Source organism: Bos indicus, chromosome 28 (genome assembly GCF_029378745.1).
Source record: "Bos indicus isolate NIAB-ARS_2022 breed Sahiwal x Tharparkar chromosome 28, NIAB-ARS_B.indTharparkar_mat_pri_1.0, whole genome shotgun sequence".
Taxonomy (NCBI): domain Eukaryota; kingdom Metazoa; phylum Chordata; class Mammalia; order Artiodactyla; family Bovidae; genus Bos; species Bos indicus.
This window is the reverse complement of record NC_091787.1, coordinates 14,390,681-14,410,582: the sequence shown is the minus strand read 5'-3', so window position 1 is coordinate 14,410,582 and position 19,902 is coordinate 14,390,681. Positions and strand designations below refer to the sequence as shown.

Sequence of the window (19,902 nt, the reverse complement as noted above, 5' to 3'; positions counted from 1 at the left end):
ATTTGTGAGGGTCAGTGCATTAACTTTTTATACACAAGCTACTTAAAATGTACAAAAAAGTAGTGAACCTAGAATAACTGTAATACAGCAATGAACTTTATCCAACAAAACAGGAATCTGTACATGAGACAGTTCGTATCACACCATGACTATTAAATGGTTCACCCTGCTTTCTTAAAAAACTAAAGCACCAAGGTGATGTTTTCTTTCACCTTTCTCTTCTTTATCTCAGATACAAATGCAGGTCCTTTCGCTTCCCGTGGTGGCTGCAGGTTTCCTTTGTGTCTGGACGAGGCAAAAGTCACCACTGGGAGTGCAGTTCCGCTTGCCTTCGCCTCCCCCTCTGCCCACCCCACATGCAGATGTGCAATTACTTTTTGTAAAGCAAACTGGATAATCTTTATCTCTAGGGACCGATGGCAATATTGCAAATGCAAGAAAGAACAAACACATAAATTATAGTCAGCCTGCTCACTTCACTCTCCATGGCATTCTTAATTTAGAAGAACAAACACAGCTACCGAAAATAAAACAGCCAGACCTTGATTATTTATGCAGAAATAAAAAGAATCTGGGTAACAGAAATCCAGAGAGTCTAACCAAAAAAAAAAAAAAAAAACAGATTGATCCGAGTTGTGTTGCTTTTCACCTGATCATAGGACCTAAAGAAGGAAAAAGGAGCCTCTAAAATGTAGCCCTAGACAGTAGAAAGAAAGGGAACCGGATAAGCAATCCTCTGGTGACGGAGAAGGGCTGTAATAATAAATTTTATACCTAGTCCAGTGAGTCCAAGGCCTGCAGAAGCTAAGATATCCAGGCTGGGACATGCCAGGCCGGCGGGGCACGACGCTGGGGACGGGCTGGTTGCTATGGAAACCCCACTGCTTTCAAGTCCGAGGAGACATTTCCTTGCTTCATACATATTTAAGGCATTTCGCTCAACACTTTTCACAATCACAGACTATGAAAACACATAATGAGAAAGAAAAAAGTGACACGCAAGTAGTCTACAATGAATTGGGGAAGGGGTGAGAAAACGAGTATGATAATAAGAATTCCACTCAGGGTATGGATTAATGCTGCCTTAAAGTCAACTGCAAATTCTAACCACTTATTTCCCAAGTTTACTCCTTTCAGTAAAAGCATAAAAGGTTAATTACCACTTACTCGGTGTGTCCTCCATCCCAGGCACTGTGATGGAAGCTGCACAAATACTCTAATTCCTGCAGAACCTTACAGGTGAAATTATTATTCGTGTTCAGGGAAGACCCAAAGTCACAGGGCAGATGCAGGGGGCGCTAGAGGAGCCTAGGCCCGGCTGTCCTATGGCCCATTCTCGCTTACATCCTCTTGTCTCTACATTAAGGCTCCCCCCATTTATCTCAGCTTTTAAAAATCAAATTTGTCACCACAGATAGACTGCACGGTAATGATCATTTACATCTGACATTTACGGTCTACCAGTTAACGGACCTGGAGGTACCCTCTTCCTCGCTGATGACGTATCTATGGCAAAGCTTATGGCGAAATAAATTCCCAAACAATAAATCTTTTTTTCCTCAATGGACTCATCTAGAGAATTGGAAATCTGAACCCATGAGGGAAAGCCTCCAATGGAAAAGAAAGAAAATGTGTGGCTGACAAAGCAGTTAAAGCAGTGTCCAGCCTGGAGGCCAGGGAGGCATCATTAAAAAGCTCTGGGATGCGGCGAGGTTTCAGAGCTCTCATTCACCATTTTCCCCTGACCTCTGCACACTTCTTGCTGAACTCCAGAACTCTTCCTGGGCCTGTCCATCTTCACATGCAAAGTCTCTTCTGTTTGCATCTTTTCATCCTAGTACTACTTACAGTGACTCTAGTCAACTCAAATACGAAGCTTCACAATACCTAAAGTTAATGTCCTATTCTCTAATTTTAGACTCAATATAGCAAGCTCGTTTAGAATCAATCCTATCTTTTCCTTTAAAGTTTTCTTTGAGGAAGGCATGATTTTTTTTCTCATGTTGGACACTGACTACCACATTATTTGCATACATACACATATATAACAATACACATTTTTATATATGTGCCATATGCATATTTGATAAAATTCATAGTTTAGAAATTTTAAAGGCACGATTGTTTGGTGTTTTATCTACTATAATAAAAATATGTTATCATTTAGTATATGTTGTTGTGTAACTTGTTTTTTTTTCACATTTTTAAAAATTTATTTTTAACTGAAGGATAGTTGCTTCACAGTATTGGGTTGGTTTCTGCCAAACACCAACATGAATCAGCCATAGGCATACCCATGTCCCCTCCCTCCTGCGCATCCCTCCCCACCTCCCTCCCCATTCCACCCTCTAGGTCATCGCAGAGCGCTGGTGTGAGTTCCCTGAGTCATACGGCAAATTCCCACTGCCTATTTTCCATATGGTAGTGTATGTTTCCATGTTACTCGCTCCACACGCCCCGCGCTCTCCTCCCTCCCCTCGGGCCATGCGCGTAAGCCTGTTCTCTGTGTCTGCATCTCCACTGCTGCTCTGCAAACACGTTCATCAGCACCATCTCTCTAGATTCCATATGTATGCATTAGTATATGATATTTGTTTTCCTCTTTCTGACTTACTTCTTCAACTTCCTTTTTTTTATTCAACACCACTCTTGTCGATTAACTTCTGATACAAAGGTTTCCTCAGCATGTATGACTAGAAATAGAATCACTGGCGGTAGAATACCAGTGTTTTTGTGATCAGATGATCACAAACTACTTTTAAAGTGCTTGGAAGGCCAACTTACCCAGTTTAATGCAGGAACATTTCTCTTTCCTCATATCCCTACCAGCACTTAATATCATCAGACCTATCCCATTAAGTTTTTGACAGCACATGTAATTACTGAAATTCTGCAACATCTTAAACGAGAAGCTCCAAGAAAGCTGAACTAGGAACAGAAAGCGAATGGGCGGGAACCTATTCTTCAAACCTCCAGGGCTAGCACAGTGGCTCACAAGTAGTAAATAAACCAAGCATTTTTAAAACCGCTTTGGATCTGTATACACATGTGGACATAACACAACGTTTAGCCTTACCAACTCTGTGGCAACTTAGTAAAGCTTAAAGTTACCAGATTGCAAATTAAGAAAAAAAAAGTTTCCTTCCCATATATGTAATTAAAATACTGGTCACAAATAGACTCCAAAAACCAACACATATATAAAGAAAATGATCAATAACGAATGCTGTTACAAATTTGCCTTTATATAAAGTAAAATATAATATGTAACAGTGTCTATTATATAGAAATCAAGTGACATGTATATGCAGATATTCATTTATATGAAAATCACACTATACTGAATGTGATATGATACTTGGTTCTCTTTGGGCCCAGACTCTGAACCCACCTTGCTTGGCTGTTTTGGCTTTGGTTTAATACTGATGAAGACATCGAGCTGTTCCATCAGCTGAGCAATGAACTGTGGATCGACTTCAATTTCTTCCTTCATATCAAACATCAGCACAAGGGGGAGACAACCCTAGAAAATGCCACAGTGGAAAGTGTGGGCGGTAAAACACTGTTTGTTTATACATCCAATAATTGAGCATGCCTACAGATAACACAACATTTTATAGATTTAAAGAATAAGAGTCCCTTTGCTGTCCACTAGAAACTATCAGGCTGTTAATCAGCTCTATTCCAATACAAAATAAAAAGTTTAATTAAAAAAGAATAAACCAAAGTGTCAAAGCTAAATTATATACCTTCACATAGCTTAGAAGGCTGGCGTGGAAATAATATTGAGGGGTAGAAACTATCTTCTGGATGATGGAAATAAGTGTCTTGTGTTTCTCTTTCTGGTCATGAATTTTTTTTTTTTTCCCCTACTCTCTACCTTGGAAAAATTCTTCCATTTTCTGACTTCAGCTTTGTTGGTGGTGCCAGAAACTATAATCTCAACTACATGAAGGGCAGTAATCTTGTGGTCCAGCTCAAAGACTTACAGTGGAGGCTTTTCACTGTCTCCTGAATGAAATCTAAACATATATCAGCATTTTAAAATCTCCACATTTCCACCCAGCTTTGCTTGTGCAGTCACAGGTCTCTCTGGGTATGTCTGCCCCTTCTCCAAACTACACCAACATATGGACAGTCTTTGCAACAGATTCTGTTCCTCGGTATCTTAACTCATCACAAGGCTTCTTTGCCAACCCAAGTCCTACTTCTCCTTTGATGCAGCTCAAACCTTACCTCCTTCCTGGAGGACTCTGCTACTATCAGCCTTTCCTGTCACTGTCTCACTCTTCAGCATAGCAGCGTTTAGAACTTGTACTTTTTCTCTGATTCTTTCTTCCTGGCTCCTCATCTACTGAGTATAGGAACCACATCCCACATTTTTTGTGATGTACAGATTGATGGGTTTGTACATAAGGATTGGAAGAAGTTACTGTCAAACATAACAGAATTAAAAAGAAATCACCATGTTCCATTTCTCTTCTGGATAAGAGATGTTTATAAGGATGTTGCTATAAAAAATGGTGATCCTACTTAAAATTTAAGTTAAAGCCTTTTAATTTCTCTCTCAATCTTTCAGTATTGTGCTGTAATAATAATATGTCTCATTGCATACCTGTATTTTTGTCAGGTATGAGCACAGTATGAATATGAATTCATAACAGTGCTGATCGCTTGAAAATTTCACTGAACTCAGTATCTAAAGAACTTGAAAAGTGTGAAAAAAGAAAGTATGAAGAGTAATCATAATAATCTTTGGATACAAATATGCTGTCGAACTAGCAGTATACTAAAAGTAGCCTAAGTAAGCTTAGCTAAAATAAAAAATCATTCACAATGAAATTAATTTCATAAAATAATGTATCATAATTCTTAGTGATTATAACAAGTTTTCATCTGTCAGAGGAATGGAATCAACAATACACATCTGGATTTTCTGAAGGTTTCTCAAAAACAGATTCTGCAAGTTAATAGCAGTAAAGGTCATGTCTGAAGCTTATGGATTCAAATGTCACTAAAGGTCTAGCCAGAATGGAGAATATAATGGTATTTTTTAATAAGAATACATGGTATGTCAGTCCATTTTGTTAATATGTATCAACCTAGACACTGGGTTTTTAATGAATATAGGAAGGATAGGTTGAATAGTATAAACTGAAAGCAGTAAATTATGTAACTTATTTTCTTTCAATTCATGACACTCAAATTCACGGCTCAAATACTATAGCATTTTTAAAAGGGTACGAAAGATTTATGAAATGTTCAAATGTTTCATGCTACCAAAATTTATTATCTTTGAGGGTAGGGTAAAATTTTTAATTTATTAATTTTTAGTTGCTCTGTTTAAACAGTGGGTTTTTTTTGTCAAACACAAACTAATGCTAAATGTCAAATAACAATAACCACCTTCCACAAAATATAGCCGATTATTTCCACGTAACCTCTTCAGTTGTTTACATTTATAAAAACAAATACTGCAAGAGAATTACCCACAAAATGAAATTAAATCTGGGAGGCACCATGTACCTTATTCTTTTACTTTCTTTTACCAAGAAACTTCCTTATTAAACCAGAATTCCAAAGTGCTTCCATAAATACCACATTGCTACCGCATGTGCAGCAACATACACTGTACCCAGAGAGGTTAAAAAAACCTGTACCATTAATTTCAGTAAACCTACCATGAGATACTGCCTTGCAAGACAGACAGACTCAATGGTGCCCTGGAGGTAGACGGTGGATTTCTTTTGTGGATTACTGGGATCGGGAAAGTGGATCTGAGCACCCGTTCTCTGCATGATATGTTTGATGTTGCTTCCATTTCGACCCATCATAAAGAGATGATGCTGAGCTGCGATATCCAGTTGCGTGCTCACGGGGATAGCGGACGCCAAGCTCCCGGCGAGATGTTCCAACAGCGTGGCCGTTCCTTCCTAGGAGAAAAGGTGGGAGAGATACAGTCGCACGTGATAGCCGTCCACACTGAAGGGAGAGGTTCTACTGCGCTTCTGACAGCTATGGAAAAATTCCACATGTCCTAAGAGCCAGAATGTGGGGCCTTCCTGGTGGCCCAGTGGTTAAGAATCTGCCTTCCAATGCAGGGCATGCAGGTTCAATCCCTGGTCAGGGAACTAAGAGTCCACGTGTCGAGGAGCAACTAAGCCCACGTGCTAGCAACCAGAGAAGCCCACAGGCACAGTGAAGGATCCCATATGCTACAACTATGACCCAACAGAGCCAAATAAATAAACAAATATTTTTTAAATAAATAAATAAAAATGGGAACCAGAATGCAATATGAGAAAAAAAATTCCAGAAAACACATTTGTCTTAAAATCCTTTAAAAATAAAACTCATACAATTTCTGTACCTACAGTGTTTGGAATGACCTACACCACTCACCTTCACAGCGCTGGTGTTATTCTGAGACCCCCGTACTATCACCGTAGCACCATACATTCGGGACCGCTGCTTAAATGACACTGAAATGTTGTACATTTGTGATATGTGCTGGATAGAGGGGGAATTAGGATCAGGCACTGGTTGAAGAATTCCAGCAATTGGCAGTTCAAACATCAGCACCAAAGGAAGCAGCTCCTAAAACGAAATCATAGAACCCAGAGCAGACAGTTAGGTCACTGCATAGTTACTGAAAGTGAAAATGTTAGTCTCTCAGTCACGTCTGACTCTTTGCAACCCCAAGGACTGCAGCCTGCCAGGCTCTTCTGTCCATGGAATTCTCCAGGCAAGAATACTGGAGTGGGTAGCCAAGCCCTCCTCCAGGGAATCTTCTTGACCCAGGGATAAAACCCGGGTCTTGTGCATTGCAGGCAGATTCTTTACCTTCTGAGCCACTAGCGAAGCCCATTCATTTAGAGATATGTGTGATTCATTCATTCTCAAGATGGGGTTTTTTCTCAAGATGAAAATTAAATGTGCATTAATTTTTTTAAACACCATCCTTGTAGAGAATGGGGGCAAAAAGAAGCAAATGCATAAAAATATGGGAAACCCATTGAAAATGTGTTCATTTCCCCAGTACTCCTCAACTCCCTCATCCTGCAACGCAAAATTAGTGCAGCTTACGTTTTCATCAAAATTCCGCTGTAACTCAAAACGCGAAATGGCTGGAAGTCTCCCAGTCCCTACACGGGAGTGTAGTTTTTATAGACAGTAAACAAAAATCTCTAAATTAAATTTGCCTTTATATATTCTTTTAAAATATAGAAGCCACTGGCCCTATACATACACACACACACACACGCACACACACACACACACACACACACACACACACACACATATAGACGATTGGAGAAGGCAATGGCACCCCACTCCAGTACTCTTGCCTGAAAAATCCATGGACAGAGGAGCCTGGTAGGCTGCAGTCCATGGGGTTGCTGAAGGTCAGACACGACTGAGCGACTTCACTTTCACTTTTCACTTTCATGCACTGGAGAAGGAAATGGCAACCCACTCCAGTGTTCTTGCCTGGAGAATCCCAGGGACGGGGGAGCCTGGTGGGCTGCCATCTACGGGGTCACAGAGTCGGACACGACTGAAGCGACTTAGCAGCAGCAGCATATAGATGATTTACTTCATTGTACGGTAGACTAACAACATTGTAAAGCAATCATCCTTCAATAATTTAAGATTTTTTTTAAAAGATAATGCTTTTATTACAGCCATAAGCTTGGGTAGGCTATCTGAAGTTTTTAAATGGAAGGAGACCTCTGCAAAACCTGAGTTTATAACTTGAATTGCCTGTGGCATTTTTCCTCAGGCGTCTTTTTGATCATTTCAAAACCATCAGAGCAACAGAGCCAGGTAAAATTTAGACCATCTCTAAGAAGCATCTTTGAGACATTAAAACAACTTTTGTCACTCTTTCCTACATGTTGAACATATGATCTGGTTATAAATTGATAAATTACAATATTTTTATTGCCTATAATGCCAACATCGCTGACACTGCTTTATAGTACGAAAAGGAATCAATACTTACCCGAATTCTAACTCGGGCAGATTCTACTCCTGCTGGTTGTCCTGCTATAGACACCTGCAAAAGTAAAAAACACAGATTTATTGTTCTTGAATCCACATCCACTTTCTCAGCTGTCTACTCCCTCACTACCCAAAGCGTCATCCAGGATAAAACAGCATCGTACAAGCATCGTCTTTATCTCGGAGTTTGTTAATAATGAAGGATCTCAGGCACCAACCCAGACCTACTTAATCAGAATCTGCATTTTAACGAGCGCTGGTGATCCGTGTCAGTTGACCAACATGGTCAACTCCTACCTCCTGGACTTACCTAAAACCTCCCGGCCCACAGGGGGCCTCCCAACTTCTTCCCATTTTCTTGTGTTCACTGCATTTTCCCCCTTTTGTTTAAACCCTTTGCACACGAGATGGGCATCAATGTGCAGTGATACCGCCACCGTATGTTCACAAAGTAACGGACTACTTCCATGCTGGCTGGGAAAAAGCACTGTTGCTCCAACAGCCCCTTCTCAGGATCTTCTAGGCTTTCCTATGATCCAGCAACTGAGGAACTGCTCGTGGCATCAGGGCGAGAGGGTGGGGCTCCAGGACAGCGCTCACATGGGTCATGCCCACGCCATGTTGTCAGCTAACGGCTGCTCTTGCTTTTCACCATGGCTTTCTGTCTAGTTCCTCGTGTATATACGCCACCGTCACCATCAGTCCCCAAGAGAAAAGACTGCGTCTCAGTCATCTTTGTGGCCAACATAGTTTCCCTGTTGTTTAGTTGCTAAATTGTGTCTAACTCTTTGCAACCTCATGGACTGTAGCCCACCAGGCTCCTCTGTTCATGGGGTTTCCTAGACAAGAATACTGGAGTGGGTTGCCATTTCCTCCTCCAGGGGATCTTCCTAACCCAGGAATCAGATGGACTGGGTCTCCTGCCCTGGCAAGTGTGTTCTCTACCCCTGAGCCACCCAGGTTCTAATAGCGTGATTAGAGGAGAGAAAACTTTCAAATAATACAGAGAACACTATCTGTTCTTCAAGTACTGACAGCATTTTGATGTAGACGCATGAGCTCCATTTGTTTCCAAACCCAAGAACTAGGAAAAAAAAAAAAGGAGGGGGGCATAAAAGAGAGACATAATTCAGCCAACGTGAGAAAGTCGGACACTTGCACATCACCACTCAGGTGACCCGGGGTACCTGGAGGAGCACTCGCGTGATGCTGCAGACAGAATCCCAGCTATCAACAGGTGCCCGGACTAGGCGAGCTTTCAGATCCTTTCCTAACTCACATGCCTTCTGAGCCTTTCTGCAAGGACTTCATTTAATGTTGCCATGACAACCTTCCCTCTCTTCTACCAACCATTTAGAGATCAAGAATTTAAGGCCCATCTACAATGCATCTCTTTAAAAATGCTGAGCACTTTCAGTCTCCTTTGAGGGGGACATACAATTCATACTACCTGCCATCTTCACAAGAACTCTTTTGTTCTCATCTCCCCCAAAAGATGCGCATACAGGAAATCCAAGCTTTAATCTGTCCCATAAAATTTCACGTGAAAAGTCCCAGCACCTGGTTGCTTTTTTCTGCTTGATTATTCCTGTTGGAGTCTGGGAAGTGGATGTGGCATCCTGTTTCTTCCATCACCTTTTTAATATTGTTGCCCCCTTTGCCGATTACATGAGAATGTTCTGTGTGTGAGACATCCATCTTCAAGGTGACCCGATTGCTCTACGTGGAAATAATGTATTATTTCTTGATGTACGAAAAAGGAAAGAACAACTCATAAAAAGACACGTTTACCCCAAGGGAACAGGATTAACAAAAAGTGACCCCGTGGAAATTCTTAGAGATTTCTTAAGATCATCTTGATCTATAAATTTTTCAATTTTACATATGTATCCTTGGCTCATAAAAAATGTTTCATTTAAAGACAAATCTGTCCAAAGAAATAGGAAGATATACTCTTTACCAAGATAATTTTTTTGGACAGTAGTATTCAAGTCAAATTAGTTACAATTACAAATAAATTACTTTTTTTTCTTTAATAGATATTATTCATGAAAATGAATTCAAGTAACTGAAAAACAGGTAAAAAAATTGCAAGAGTGAATAAATGTATCTTAGTAGAAACACTGAACAATGATAGAAAACTAGAAACAAAAATAAAGCTCAAAACTGAATAAAAAAGGATTTACAAACATTTTCATAACTTCTCTATCACTGTATGGCAAACTTTACAAAGTAGGTAAATTATTCTTGCAGGGAGGAAGAAGAGTGAGGAAGAAATCACAAAATATATATCTCCAGGAGTAAAATGGCTTAAGGAAACCGGCACAGAGTGTAAGATTGACTATATTAAAGGTAAATGTAAAATTTTAAGGCACAATGAACAATTATAGGCACCTGGAATTCATGTATTTAATTTGGGGAAATGCAGTGTTGTAAAATTATAAAGACTAACATGAAACGTTTTCTCATTTATAATATTGATATTGAAATTCTTCAGTCCTTACAAAGTAAAATTAAAAAGTCAAAATACAGCAAGATTTTAAAAAGATCAGTAGTTATACACTTTCTGAATTCTTAAATTTTAAACTTAGATCCATTAAATACTTTGGTTTTTAAACTTAGTTAACCACTAAAAAAAAGAAAAAAAGATAATCTTTTTTGGATATTGCAAAATTTTTAATAATTATAGGATGAATAATTATTTTCTTTAAAAAGTACAACAGCAACAAAAAGAAACAAACAATAGGGATTAAGAGAAGAGATTAAAAATAATTTCAATGAAATATTAGGTGGCAGAACCTAAGAACCAGACAGACTGGATTTGAACCCACCTCCCCACTTATCAGCTATGATATCCTATGTAAATTCCCTAATATCTCTTTCCTGAGCTTGTTATGAGGATTAAACAAATTAATATTTGTAAATGATGTAGCTAAGTGCCTGGCATAGAGTAAGTGATTTAGAAGTGTTTATTAAAATAAATCCTCAAAAACAAGTATACATTTTTAAATATTTTCATTTCTCTATTGTCTCTCCCTACACGTACTTGTAGAGAGAGAACATACTAGACACACTGGCAGACTGCATGCCATCACACACACACAGCTATACAGAACATAATTTTGGTTTTCCACTGACATCATAAAAGCAAATATGCTAAATTCTTGCAGTCATTACTACTTGCTCTATATTAATCAAGATCAGTGTCTATTTCTGACGATGGCATATACACACATACGCACTTATACAGAAAGACATACACACATATACATGTTATGTACTTAAGTATATACATTGAGAGAGAAAGTATTATTTAATTACCCAACATGAGAGAACCTATGCAAATTTGAAACAGACCTTTACATCCATTGTAGAATCAAGAGCTTATTTTAAAACCCACCATTACTTTCTCCTGGTTTTTCTTCTCCAAATAGTTCTTTCATAACAGCATGAAGTAGCCCCTTGCAGAGACAAGATTCTGACATCTGAGTGTCTTTAACATTCACTTACTTTTGTGTCTAAGACAGACATGATCATTTCCTTGGCTTCCTTAACATCTTCTTTCTTTCCAGAAACCTTAATGTGGGGATCTGTAAGAAATCAAGAACAAAGAGCTCATATGAAACCCCTAAGCTCTGTTTTAAAACTTACGTTACAATATAAGAAAAAATGATTCCATAATACATTTAATATTTGATTCATTCTTGATGTGTTATCACTGTAATAAAAACAGAAATATGTAAAATACTCAAACTGTGCATTTATCTATGCTTTTTTTCCTTCTGAGCACTGGCTAACCTATGTAACTTTAAATTTAATTGCAAAATAAGTATAGCATATAATTATTTTTTAAACAAGTGAAGCGTCTATGTATTCAATTTATTACTTCATCTCTTGGTACATTCCAGCCCCTGTTCTAAAGGCTTAAAAGGCACTGAATCATTCAATCTACACCATGGTTTGCTTCTTTCTTTTTTAAACTACCTGTATTGTAAAGCAATTTCTTTAGTGAATATCCTGCCTATTTTAAATTCCAATGGTGACATCTCTAAAAATAAAGCATTTTTCAACTAAAAAAGAACCCCACAATGCAGTACCACTTCACAGTACATAGTTAAAATGAAACAGACAATAATAAGTGCTGTAAACCACAGTTTTGTGATTGTCTGCAGAGGAAACGAAGGCACAGAGCAGTTTAGCAACTTGCCCCAGAAAACCATTCAGGGGATGTTTATTATAATCCAGTGTCTTCCAACTCTGAATCCATACTTTAAACTATGTGATCATTTAAGAGATATTCTTATTGGCCAAAGTTGACAGGAAAAAAAAAATCTTCATTCAGGAATATTTAATATTTATTCAGAATTAGTACTAAGAAAGTGACTAAGTACATGCTATGTCTGCAGGAAACCACTCATTCATTCAGTAAAGATTTTCTGAACCTCTTCTATGCTTCTCCAGCAGCCTCACACTTTCAATGGAGGGGTTCGATCCCTAGTGGTGGAACTAAGAACTTACATGCCACATGCCATGACCAAAAAAAGAAAGCTGTCTGTCCACATGGACCTTACAGATTTGTGCAGGGAGGTAAAAATCAGTCAAATAAATAAATGATCTATTAGATTTAAAGAGCCTCTTCGGAGAAGGCAATGGCACCCCACTCCAGTACTCTTGCCTGGAAAATCCCAAGGACGGAGGAGCCTGGTGGGCTGCAGTCCATGGGGTCGCTACAAGTTGGACACAACTGAGCGACTTCACTTTCACTTTTCACTTTCATGCACTGGGGGCAGGAAATGGCAACCCACTCCAGAATTCTTGCCTGGAGAATCCCAGGGACGGGGGAGCCTGGTGGGCTGCCGTCTATGGGGTCGCACAGAGTCGGACACGACTGAAGCGACTTAGCAGCAGCAGCAGCAGCAGCAGCAAACAGCCTTTGATGAAAGTGAAAGAAAAGAGTGAAAAGGCTGGCTTTCCTCAACATTCAGAAAACTAAGATCATGGTATCTGATCCCATCACTTTATGGCAAATAGATGGAGAAAAAATGAAAACAGTGACAGATTTTATTTTCTTGGTCTCCAAAATCACTGCAGATGGTGTGATGATATTCAAAGACACTTGGTCCTTGGAGGAGAAGCTACGACAAACCTACACAGCATATTAAAAAACATATTAAAAAGTCTCACTCCGCCTTCTTTATGGTCCAACTCTCACATTTGTAATGACTACTGGAAATATCATAGTTTGGATTAGATGGACCTTTGTTGCCAGAGTGATGACTCTTTATTAATATGCTGTGTAGGTTTGTCATAGCTTTTCTTCAAAGGAGCAAGTGTCTTTGAACATGGCTGCAGTCACCATCCAAAGTGATTTTGGGGCCCAAGAAAATGAAGTCTGCCACCACTTCCATTTTTCCCCCATCTATTTGCCATGAAGTGAGTTCTTCTAAACCAAGATAAACTAGGATAAGCAAAATGACTCACTGTAGATTTTACCAAACTACACGTATTTCCTCATATTGTGATTTAACCCGCCCATCTCCACCTCACAGTCATCAAGGCCATGATTCATCAGCCCAGTTCAGTTCAGTCACTCAGGCAAGTCCAACTCTTTGTGACCCAATGGCATTATGCCAGGCTTCCCTGTCCGTCACCAGCTCATGAAGCTTGCTCAAACTCAGGTCCATCAAAATGGTAACACCAACCAATCATGTCATTCTCTTTCGACCCCTTCTCCTCCTGCGTTCAATCTTTCCCAGCATCAGGATCTTTTTGAATGAGTCAGTTCTTCACATCAGGTGGCCAAAATATTGGAGTTTCAGCTTCAGCATCAATCCTTCCAATGAATATCCAGGACTGATTTCCTTTAGGATAGACTGCTTGGATCTCCTTGCAGTCCAAGGGACTCTCAAGAGTCTTCTCCAACACCACAGTTCAAAAGCATCAATTCTTCGGCGCTCAGCTTTCTTTATAGTTCAACTCTCACATCCATACATGACTACTGGAAAAAACCATAGCTTTGACTAGATGGACCTTTGTCGGCAAAGTACTGTCTCTCCTTTTTAATATGCTATCTAGGTTGGTCATAGCTTTCCTTACAAAGAGCAATCAAGTTTTAATTCTATGACTGCAGTCAGCATCTGCAGTGATTTTGAAGTCCAAGAAAATAAAGTTTGTCACTATTTCCATTGTTTTCCCATCTATTTGCCATGAAGTGATAGGACCAGATGACATGATCTTAGTTTTTAGAATGTTGAGTTTTAAGCCAGCTTTTTCAACTCTCCTCTTTCTCTTTCATCAGGAGGCTCTTCAGTTCCTCTTCACTTTCTGCCATAGGGGTGGTATCATCTGCATATCTGAGGTTACTGATATTTCTCCTGGCAATCTTGATTCCAGATTGTGTTTCATCCAGCCCAGCATTTCTCATGATGTACTCTACATATAAGTTAAATAAGCAGGGTGACAGTATACAGCCTTGATGTACTTCTTTCCTGGTCTGGAACCACTCTGTTCTTCCCTGTCCAGTTCCAACTGTTGCTTCTTGACCTGCATATAAACTTCTGCAGAGGCAGGTATGATGGTCTGGTATTCCCATCTCTTTAAGATGGCAATTTTCCACAGTTTTGCTGTGATCTATGCAGTCAGAGGCTTTGGCATAATCAATAAAGCAAAAATAGATGTTTTTATGGAATTCTCTTGCTTTTCTATGATCCAACAGACGTTGGCAATTTGATCTCTTGTTCTGCTGGCGTTTCTAATTCCACCTTGAACATATGGAAGTTCATGGTTCACATACTACTGAAGCCTGACTTGGAAAATTTTCAGCATTACTTTGCTAGCATGTGAGACGAGTGCAATTGTGTGGTAGTTTGAACATTCTTTGGCATTGCCTTTCTTTGGGATTGGAATGAAAACTGACCTTTTCCAGTCCTGTGGCCACTGCTGAGTTTTCCAAATTTGCTGACATATTGAGTGCAGCACATTAACAGCATCATCTTTTATGATTTGAAATAGCTCAAATGGAATTCTATCATCTCCACCAGCTTTCTTTTTAGTGATGGTTCTTAAGGCCCACTTGACTTCACATTTCAGGATGCCTGGCTCTAGGCGAGTGATCACACCATCGTGATTATCTGGACCATTAGATCTTTTTAGTATAGTTCTTCTGTGTATTCTTGCCACCTCTTCATAATATCTTATGCTTCTGTTAGGTCCATACCATTTCCTTTACTGTGACCATCTTTGCATGAAATGTTCCCTTGGTATCTCTAATTTTCATCAAGAGCTCTCTAGTCTTTCCCATTCTATTGTTTTCTTCTATTTCTCTGCATTGATCGCTGAGGAAGGCTTTCTTATCACTCCTTGCTATTCTTTGGAACTGTGCATTCAGATGGGTATATCTTCCTTTTCTCCTTTGCCTTTCACTTCTCTTCTTTTCTCAGTTATTTGTAAGGCCTCCTCAGACAACCATTTTGCCTTTTTGCATTTCTTTTTCTTGGGGATGGTCTTGATCAGTGCCTCCTGTACAGTGTCACAAACCTCCATCCACAGTTCTTCAGTCACTCTATCAGATCTAATCCCTTGAATCTATTTGTTCTTCTATGGTATAATCATAAGGGATTGATTAAGGTCATACTTCAATGGGCTAGTGGTTTTCCCTACTTTCTTCAACTTAAGTCTGAATTTGTCAATAAGGATTTCATGATACGAGCCACAGTCAGCTCCAGGTCTTGTTTCTGCTGATGGTAAAGAGCTTCTCCATCTTTGGCTGCAAAGAATATAATCAATCTGATTTTGGTGTTGACCATCTGATGATGTCCATGTGTAGAGTCTTGTCTTGTGTTACTGGAAGAGGGTGTTTTCTAAGACCAGTGTGTTCTCTTATCAAAACTCTGTTAGCTTTTGCCCTGCAAAAGCTCTTGCCCTTCATTTTGTACTCCAAGGCCAAATTTGCCCATTGCTCCAGGTATCTCTTACTTTTTACTTTTGCATTCCAGTCCAATATGATAATAAGGACATCTTTTTTGTGCGTTAGCTCTAGAAGGTCTTGTAGGTCTTCATAGAACAGTTCACCTTCAGCTTCTTCAGCATTACTGGTTCTGGCATAGACTTGGATTACTGTGATACTGAATGGTTTGCCTTGGAAACAAACAAAGTTCACTCTGTCATTTTAGAGACTGCACCCAAGTACTGCATTTCGGACTCTTCAGTTGACTATGAGGGCTACTCCATCTCTTCTAAGGGATTCTTGCCCACAGTAGTAGATTTAATGGTCATCTGAATTAAATTCACCCATTCCAGTCCATTTAAGTTCACTGATTACTAAAATGTCAATGTTCACTCTTTACATCTCCTGTTTGACCACTTCTAATTTACCTTGATTCATGGACCTAACATTCTAGGTTCCTATGCAATATTGTTCTTTACAGCATCGGACTTTACTTCCATAACCAGTCACATCCACAACTGGGTGTTGTTTTCACCTTGGCTCCGTCTCTTCATTCTTTCTGGAGCTGTTTCTCCACTGATCTCTAGTAGCATACTGGGCACCTACTGACCTGGGGAGTTCATCTTTCAGTGTCCTACGTTTCTGCTTTTTCATACATGTTCATGGGGTTCTCAAGGCAAGAATACTGAAGTGGTTTGCACTCCCTTCTCCAGTGGACCACCTTTCATCAGAACTCTCCACCGTTACCCATCCATCTTCGGTGACCCTACACGGCATGGCTCATAGTTTCACTGAGTTTCATGATTCATAAGGTGTGACTGAAGGAGAAGCAGACAGAGAAAGGGAAGGATGGGATGGAGGAGGAAACCATTTTCTAAAGCTCCCCACCCTTAGGACCAGGATGAAGCAATCCTAATCAGCAAGAGTACACAGGGAGCTTCAGAGCCTAGGAATGGATCTAGCCTCCCAGGGAGACCTCCCAGCAGCTGGCCTCAATCTGAATCAGTGCCAACACTCCAGCCCCACACTCCCCCCAGACTGCCTCCTGCTGGCTGCCCTGGGCTCAGGCTCCACTCCTCAGCCTGTTCTCCAATCCCTCCCTCTGACCCACGCCCTGTGAAGGGATGTGGTGAAGATTAAAGACCTCAATGTTCATTAAAACTTTCTAAAATGTTTAACTATCAGGTTCTGACAGAATGTGGTCCACTGGAGAAGGGAATGGTGAACCGCTTCAGTATTCCTGCCTTGAGAACCTCATGAACAGTATGAAAAGGCAAAATGATAGGATACTGAAAGATGAACTCCCCAGGTCGGTAGGTGCCCAATATGCTACTGGAGACCAGTGGAGAAACAGCTCCAGAAAGAATGAAGAGATGGAGCCAAAGCAAAAACAACACCCAGCTGTGGATGGGACTGGTGATAGAAGCAAGGTCCGATGCTGTAAAGAGCAATATTGCATAGGAACCTGGAATGTCAGGTCCACGAATCAAGGCAAATTGGAAGTGGTCAAACAGGAGATGGCAAGAGTGAACATCTACATTTTAGGAATCAATGAACTAAAACGGATTGGAATGTGTGAATTTAACTCAGATGACCATTATATCTATACCTGTGGGGAAAAATCCCTTAGAAGAAAAAGAGTAGCCCTCATAGTCAACAAAAGAATCTGATATGAAGTACACGGATGCAGTCTGAAAAATGACAGAATGATCTCCGTTCCTCTCCAAGGCAAACCATGCAATATCATGGTAATCCAAGTCTATGCCCCAACCAATAATGCTGAAGAAATTGAAGTTGAACTGTTCTATGAAGACCTACAAGACCTTCTAGAATTAACACCCAAAAAAGATGTCCTTTTCATTATGGGGGACTGGAATGCAAAAGTAGTTAAGTCAAGAAACACCTGGAGTAACAGGCAAATTTGGCCTTGAAGTACAGAACGAAGCAGGGCAAAGGCTAATGGAGTTCTGCCAAGAGAATGCACTGGTCATAGCAAACACCCACTTCAAACAATACAAGAGAAGGCTCTACACATGGGCATCACCAGATGGTCAACACAGAAATCAGACTGATTATATTCTTTGCAGCCAAAGATGGAGAAGGTCTATACAGTCAGCAAAAACAAAACCAGGAGCTGACTGTGGCTCAGATTATGAACTCCTTATTGCCAAATTCAGACTTAAATTGAAGAAAGTAGGGAAACACTAGACCATTCAGCTATGACCTAATTCAAATCCCTAATGATCATACAGGAGGTGTGAGAAATAGATTTAATGGACTAGATCTGATAGATAGAGTGCCTGATGAACCATGGATGGAGATTCGTGACACTGTACAGGAGACAGGGATCAAAACCATCCCCAAGAAAAAGAGATGCAAAAAAGCAAAATGGCTGTCTGAGGAGGCCTTACAAATAGCTGTGAAAAGAAGAGAAGCCATATTTAGATGGGAAAGATATACCCATCTGAATGCAGAGTTCCAAAGAATAGCAAGGAGAGATAAGAAAGCCTTCCTCAGGGATCAATGCAAAGAATAGAGGAAAACAACAGAATGGTAAAGACTAGAGACCTCTTCAAGAAAATTAGAGATACCAAGGGAACATTTCATGTAAAGATGGGCACAATAAAGGACAGAAATGGTATGGACATAACAGAAGCAGAAGATATTAAGAAGAGGTGGCAAGAATACACAGAAGAACTGTATAAAAAAGATCTTCACCACCCAGATAATCATGATGATGTGATCACTCACCTAGAGCCAGATATCCTGGAATGTGAAGTCAAATGGGCCATAGGAAGCATTGCTACTGACAAAGCTAGTGGAGGTGATGGAATTCCAGTTGAGCTATTTCAAATCCTAAAAGATGATGCCGTGAAAGTGCTACACTCAGTATGCCAGCAAATTTGGAAAACTCAGCAGTGGCCACAGGACTGGAAAAGGTCAGTTTTCATTCCAATCCCAAAGAAAGGCAATGCCAAAGAATGCTCAAACTACCACACAATTGTACTCATCTCACATGCTAGCAAAGTAATGCTCAAAATTCTCCAAGCCAGGCTTCGACAATACATGAACGGTGAACTTCCAGATGTTCAAGCCGGTTTTAGAAAAGGCAGAGGAACCAGAGATCAAATTCCCAACATGCGCTGGATCATCAAAAAAGCAAGAGAGTTCCAGGAAAACATCTACTTCTGCTTTATTGACTATGCCAATGCCTTTGACTGTGTGGATCACAATAAACTGTGGAAAATTCTGAAAGAGATGGGAATACCAGACCACCTGACCTGCCTCTTGCAAAACGTGTCTGCAGGTCAGGAAGCCACAGTTAGAACTAGATATGGAACAACAGACCAGTCCAAATAGGAAAAGACTACATCAAGGCTGTATATTGTCACTCTGCTTATTTAACTTATATTTAGAGTACATCATGAGAAATGCTGGGCTGGATGAAACACAAGCTGGAGTAAGATTGCCAGGAGAAATATCAATAACCTCAAGATATGCAGATGCTGCTGCTGCTGCTAAGTCACCTCAGTCATGTCCAACTCTGTGCGACCCCATGGACAGCAGCCCACCAGGCTCCCCCATCCCTGGGATTCTCTAGGCAAGAACACTGGAGTGGGTTGCCATTTCCTTCTCCAATGCATGAAAGTAAAAAGTGAAAGCAAAGTTGCTCGGTCATGTCCGTCTCTTAGCAACTTTATGGACTGCAGCCTAACAGGCTCCTCTGTCCATGGGATTTTCCAGGCAAGAGTACTGGAGTGGGTTGCCATTGCCCTCTCCGGATATGCAGATGACACCACCCTTATGGCAGAAAGTGAAGAAGAACTAAAGAGACTCTTGATGAAAGTGAAAGAGGAGAGTGAAAAAGTTGGCTTAAAGCTCAACATTCAGAAAACAAAGATCATGGCATCTGGTCCCATCACTTAATGGCAAATAGATGGAGAAACAGTGGA

General features: G+C 40.2%; 1 protein-coding gene across 6 annotated transcripts in view; it reads right to left on the bottom strand.

Annotated features, from left to right (window-relative positions):
* BICC1 (BicC family RNA binding protein 1) overlaps positions 1-19,902 on the bottom strand; it is a 347,294-nt gene that overhangs the window by 48,393 nt on the left and 278,999 nt on the right. For all 6 annotated transcript variants that reach the window (XM_070782051.1, XM_070782052.1, XM_070782050.1 and 3 more), the window contains exons 4-10: positions 11,515-11,594; positions 9,565-9,723; positions 8,006-8,059; positions 6,403-6,597; positions 5,682-5,933; positions 3,392-3,523; positions 775-961 (exon numbers count right to left, since the gene is read on the bottom strand). In XM_070782051.1, the coding sequence (XP_070638152.1) occupies positions 775-961; positions 3,392-3,523; positions 5,682-5,933; positions 6,403-6,597; positions 8,006-8,059; positions 9,565-9,723; positions 11,515-11,594 (1,059 nt within the window). The remainder of the gene's footprint in view (positions 1-774; positions 962-3,391; positions 3,524-5,681; positions 5,934-6,402; positions 6,598-8,005; positions 8,060-9,564; positions 9,724-11,514; positions 11,595-19,902) is intronic.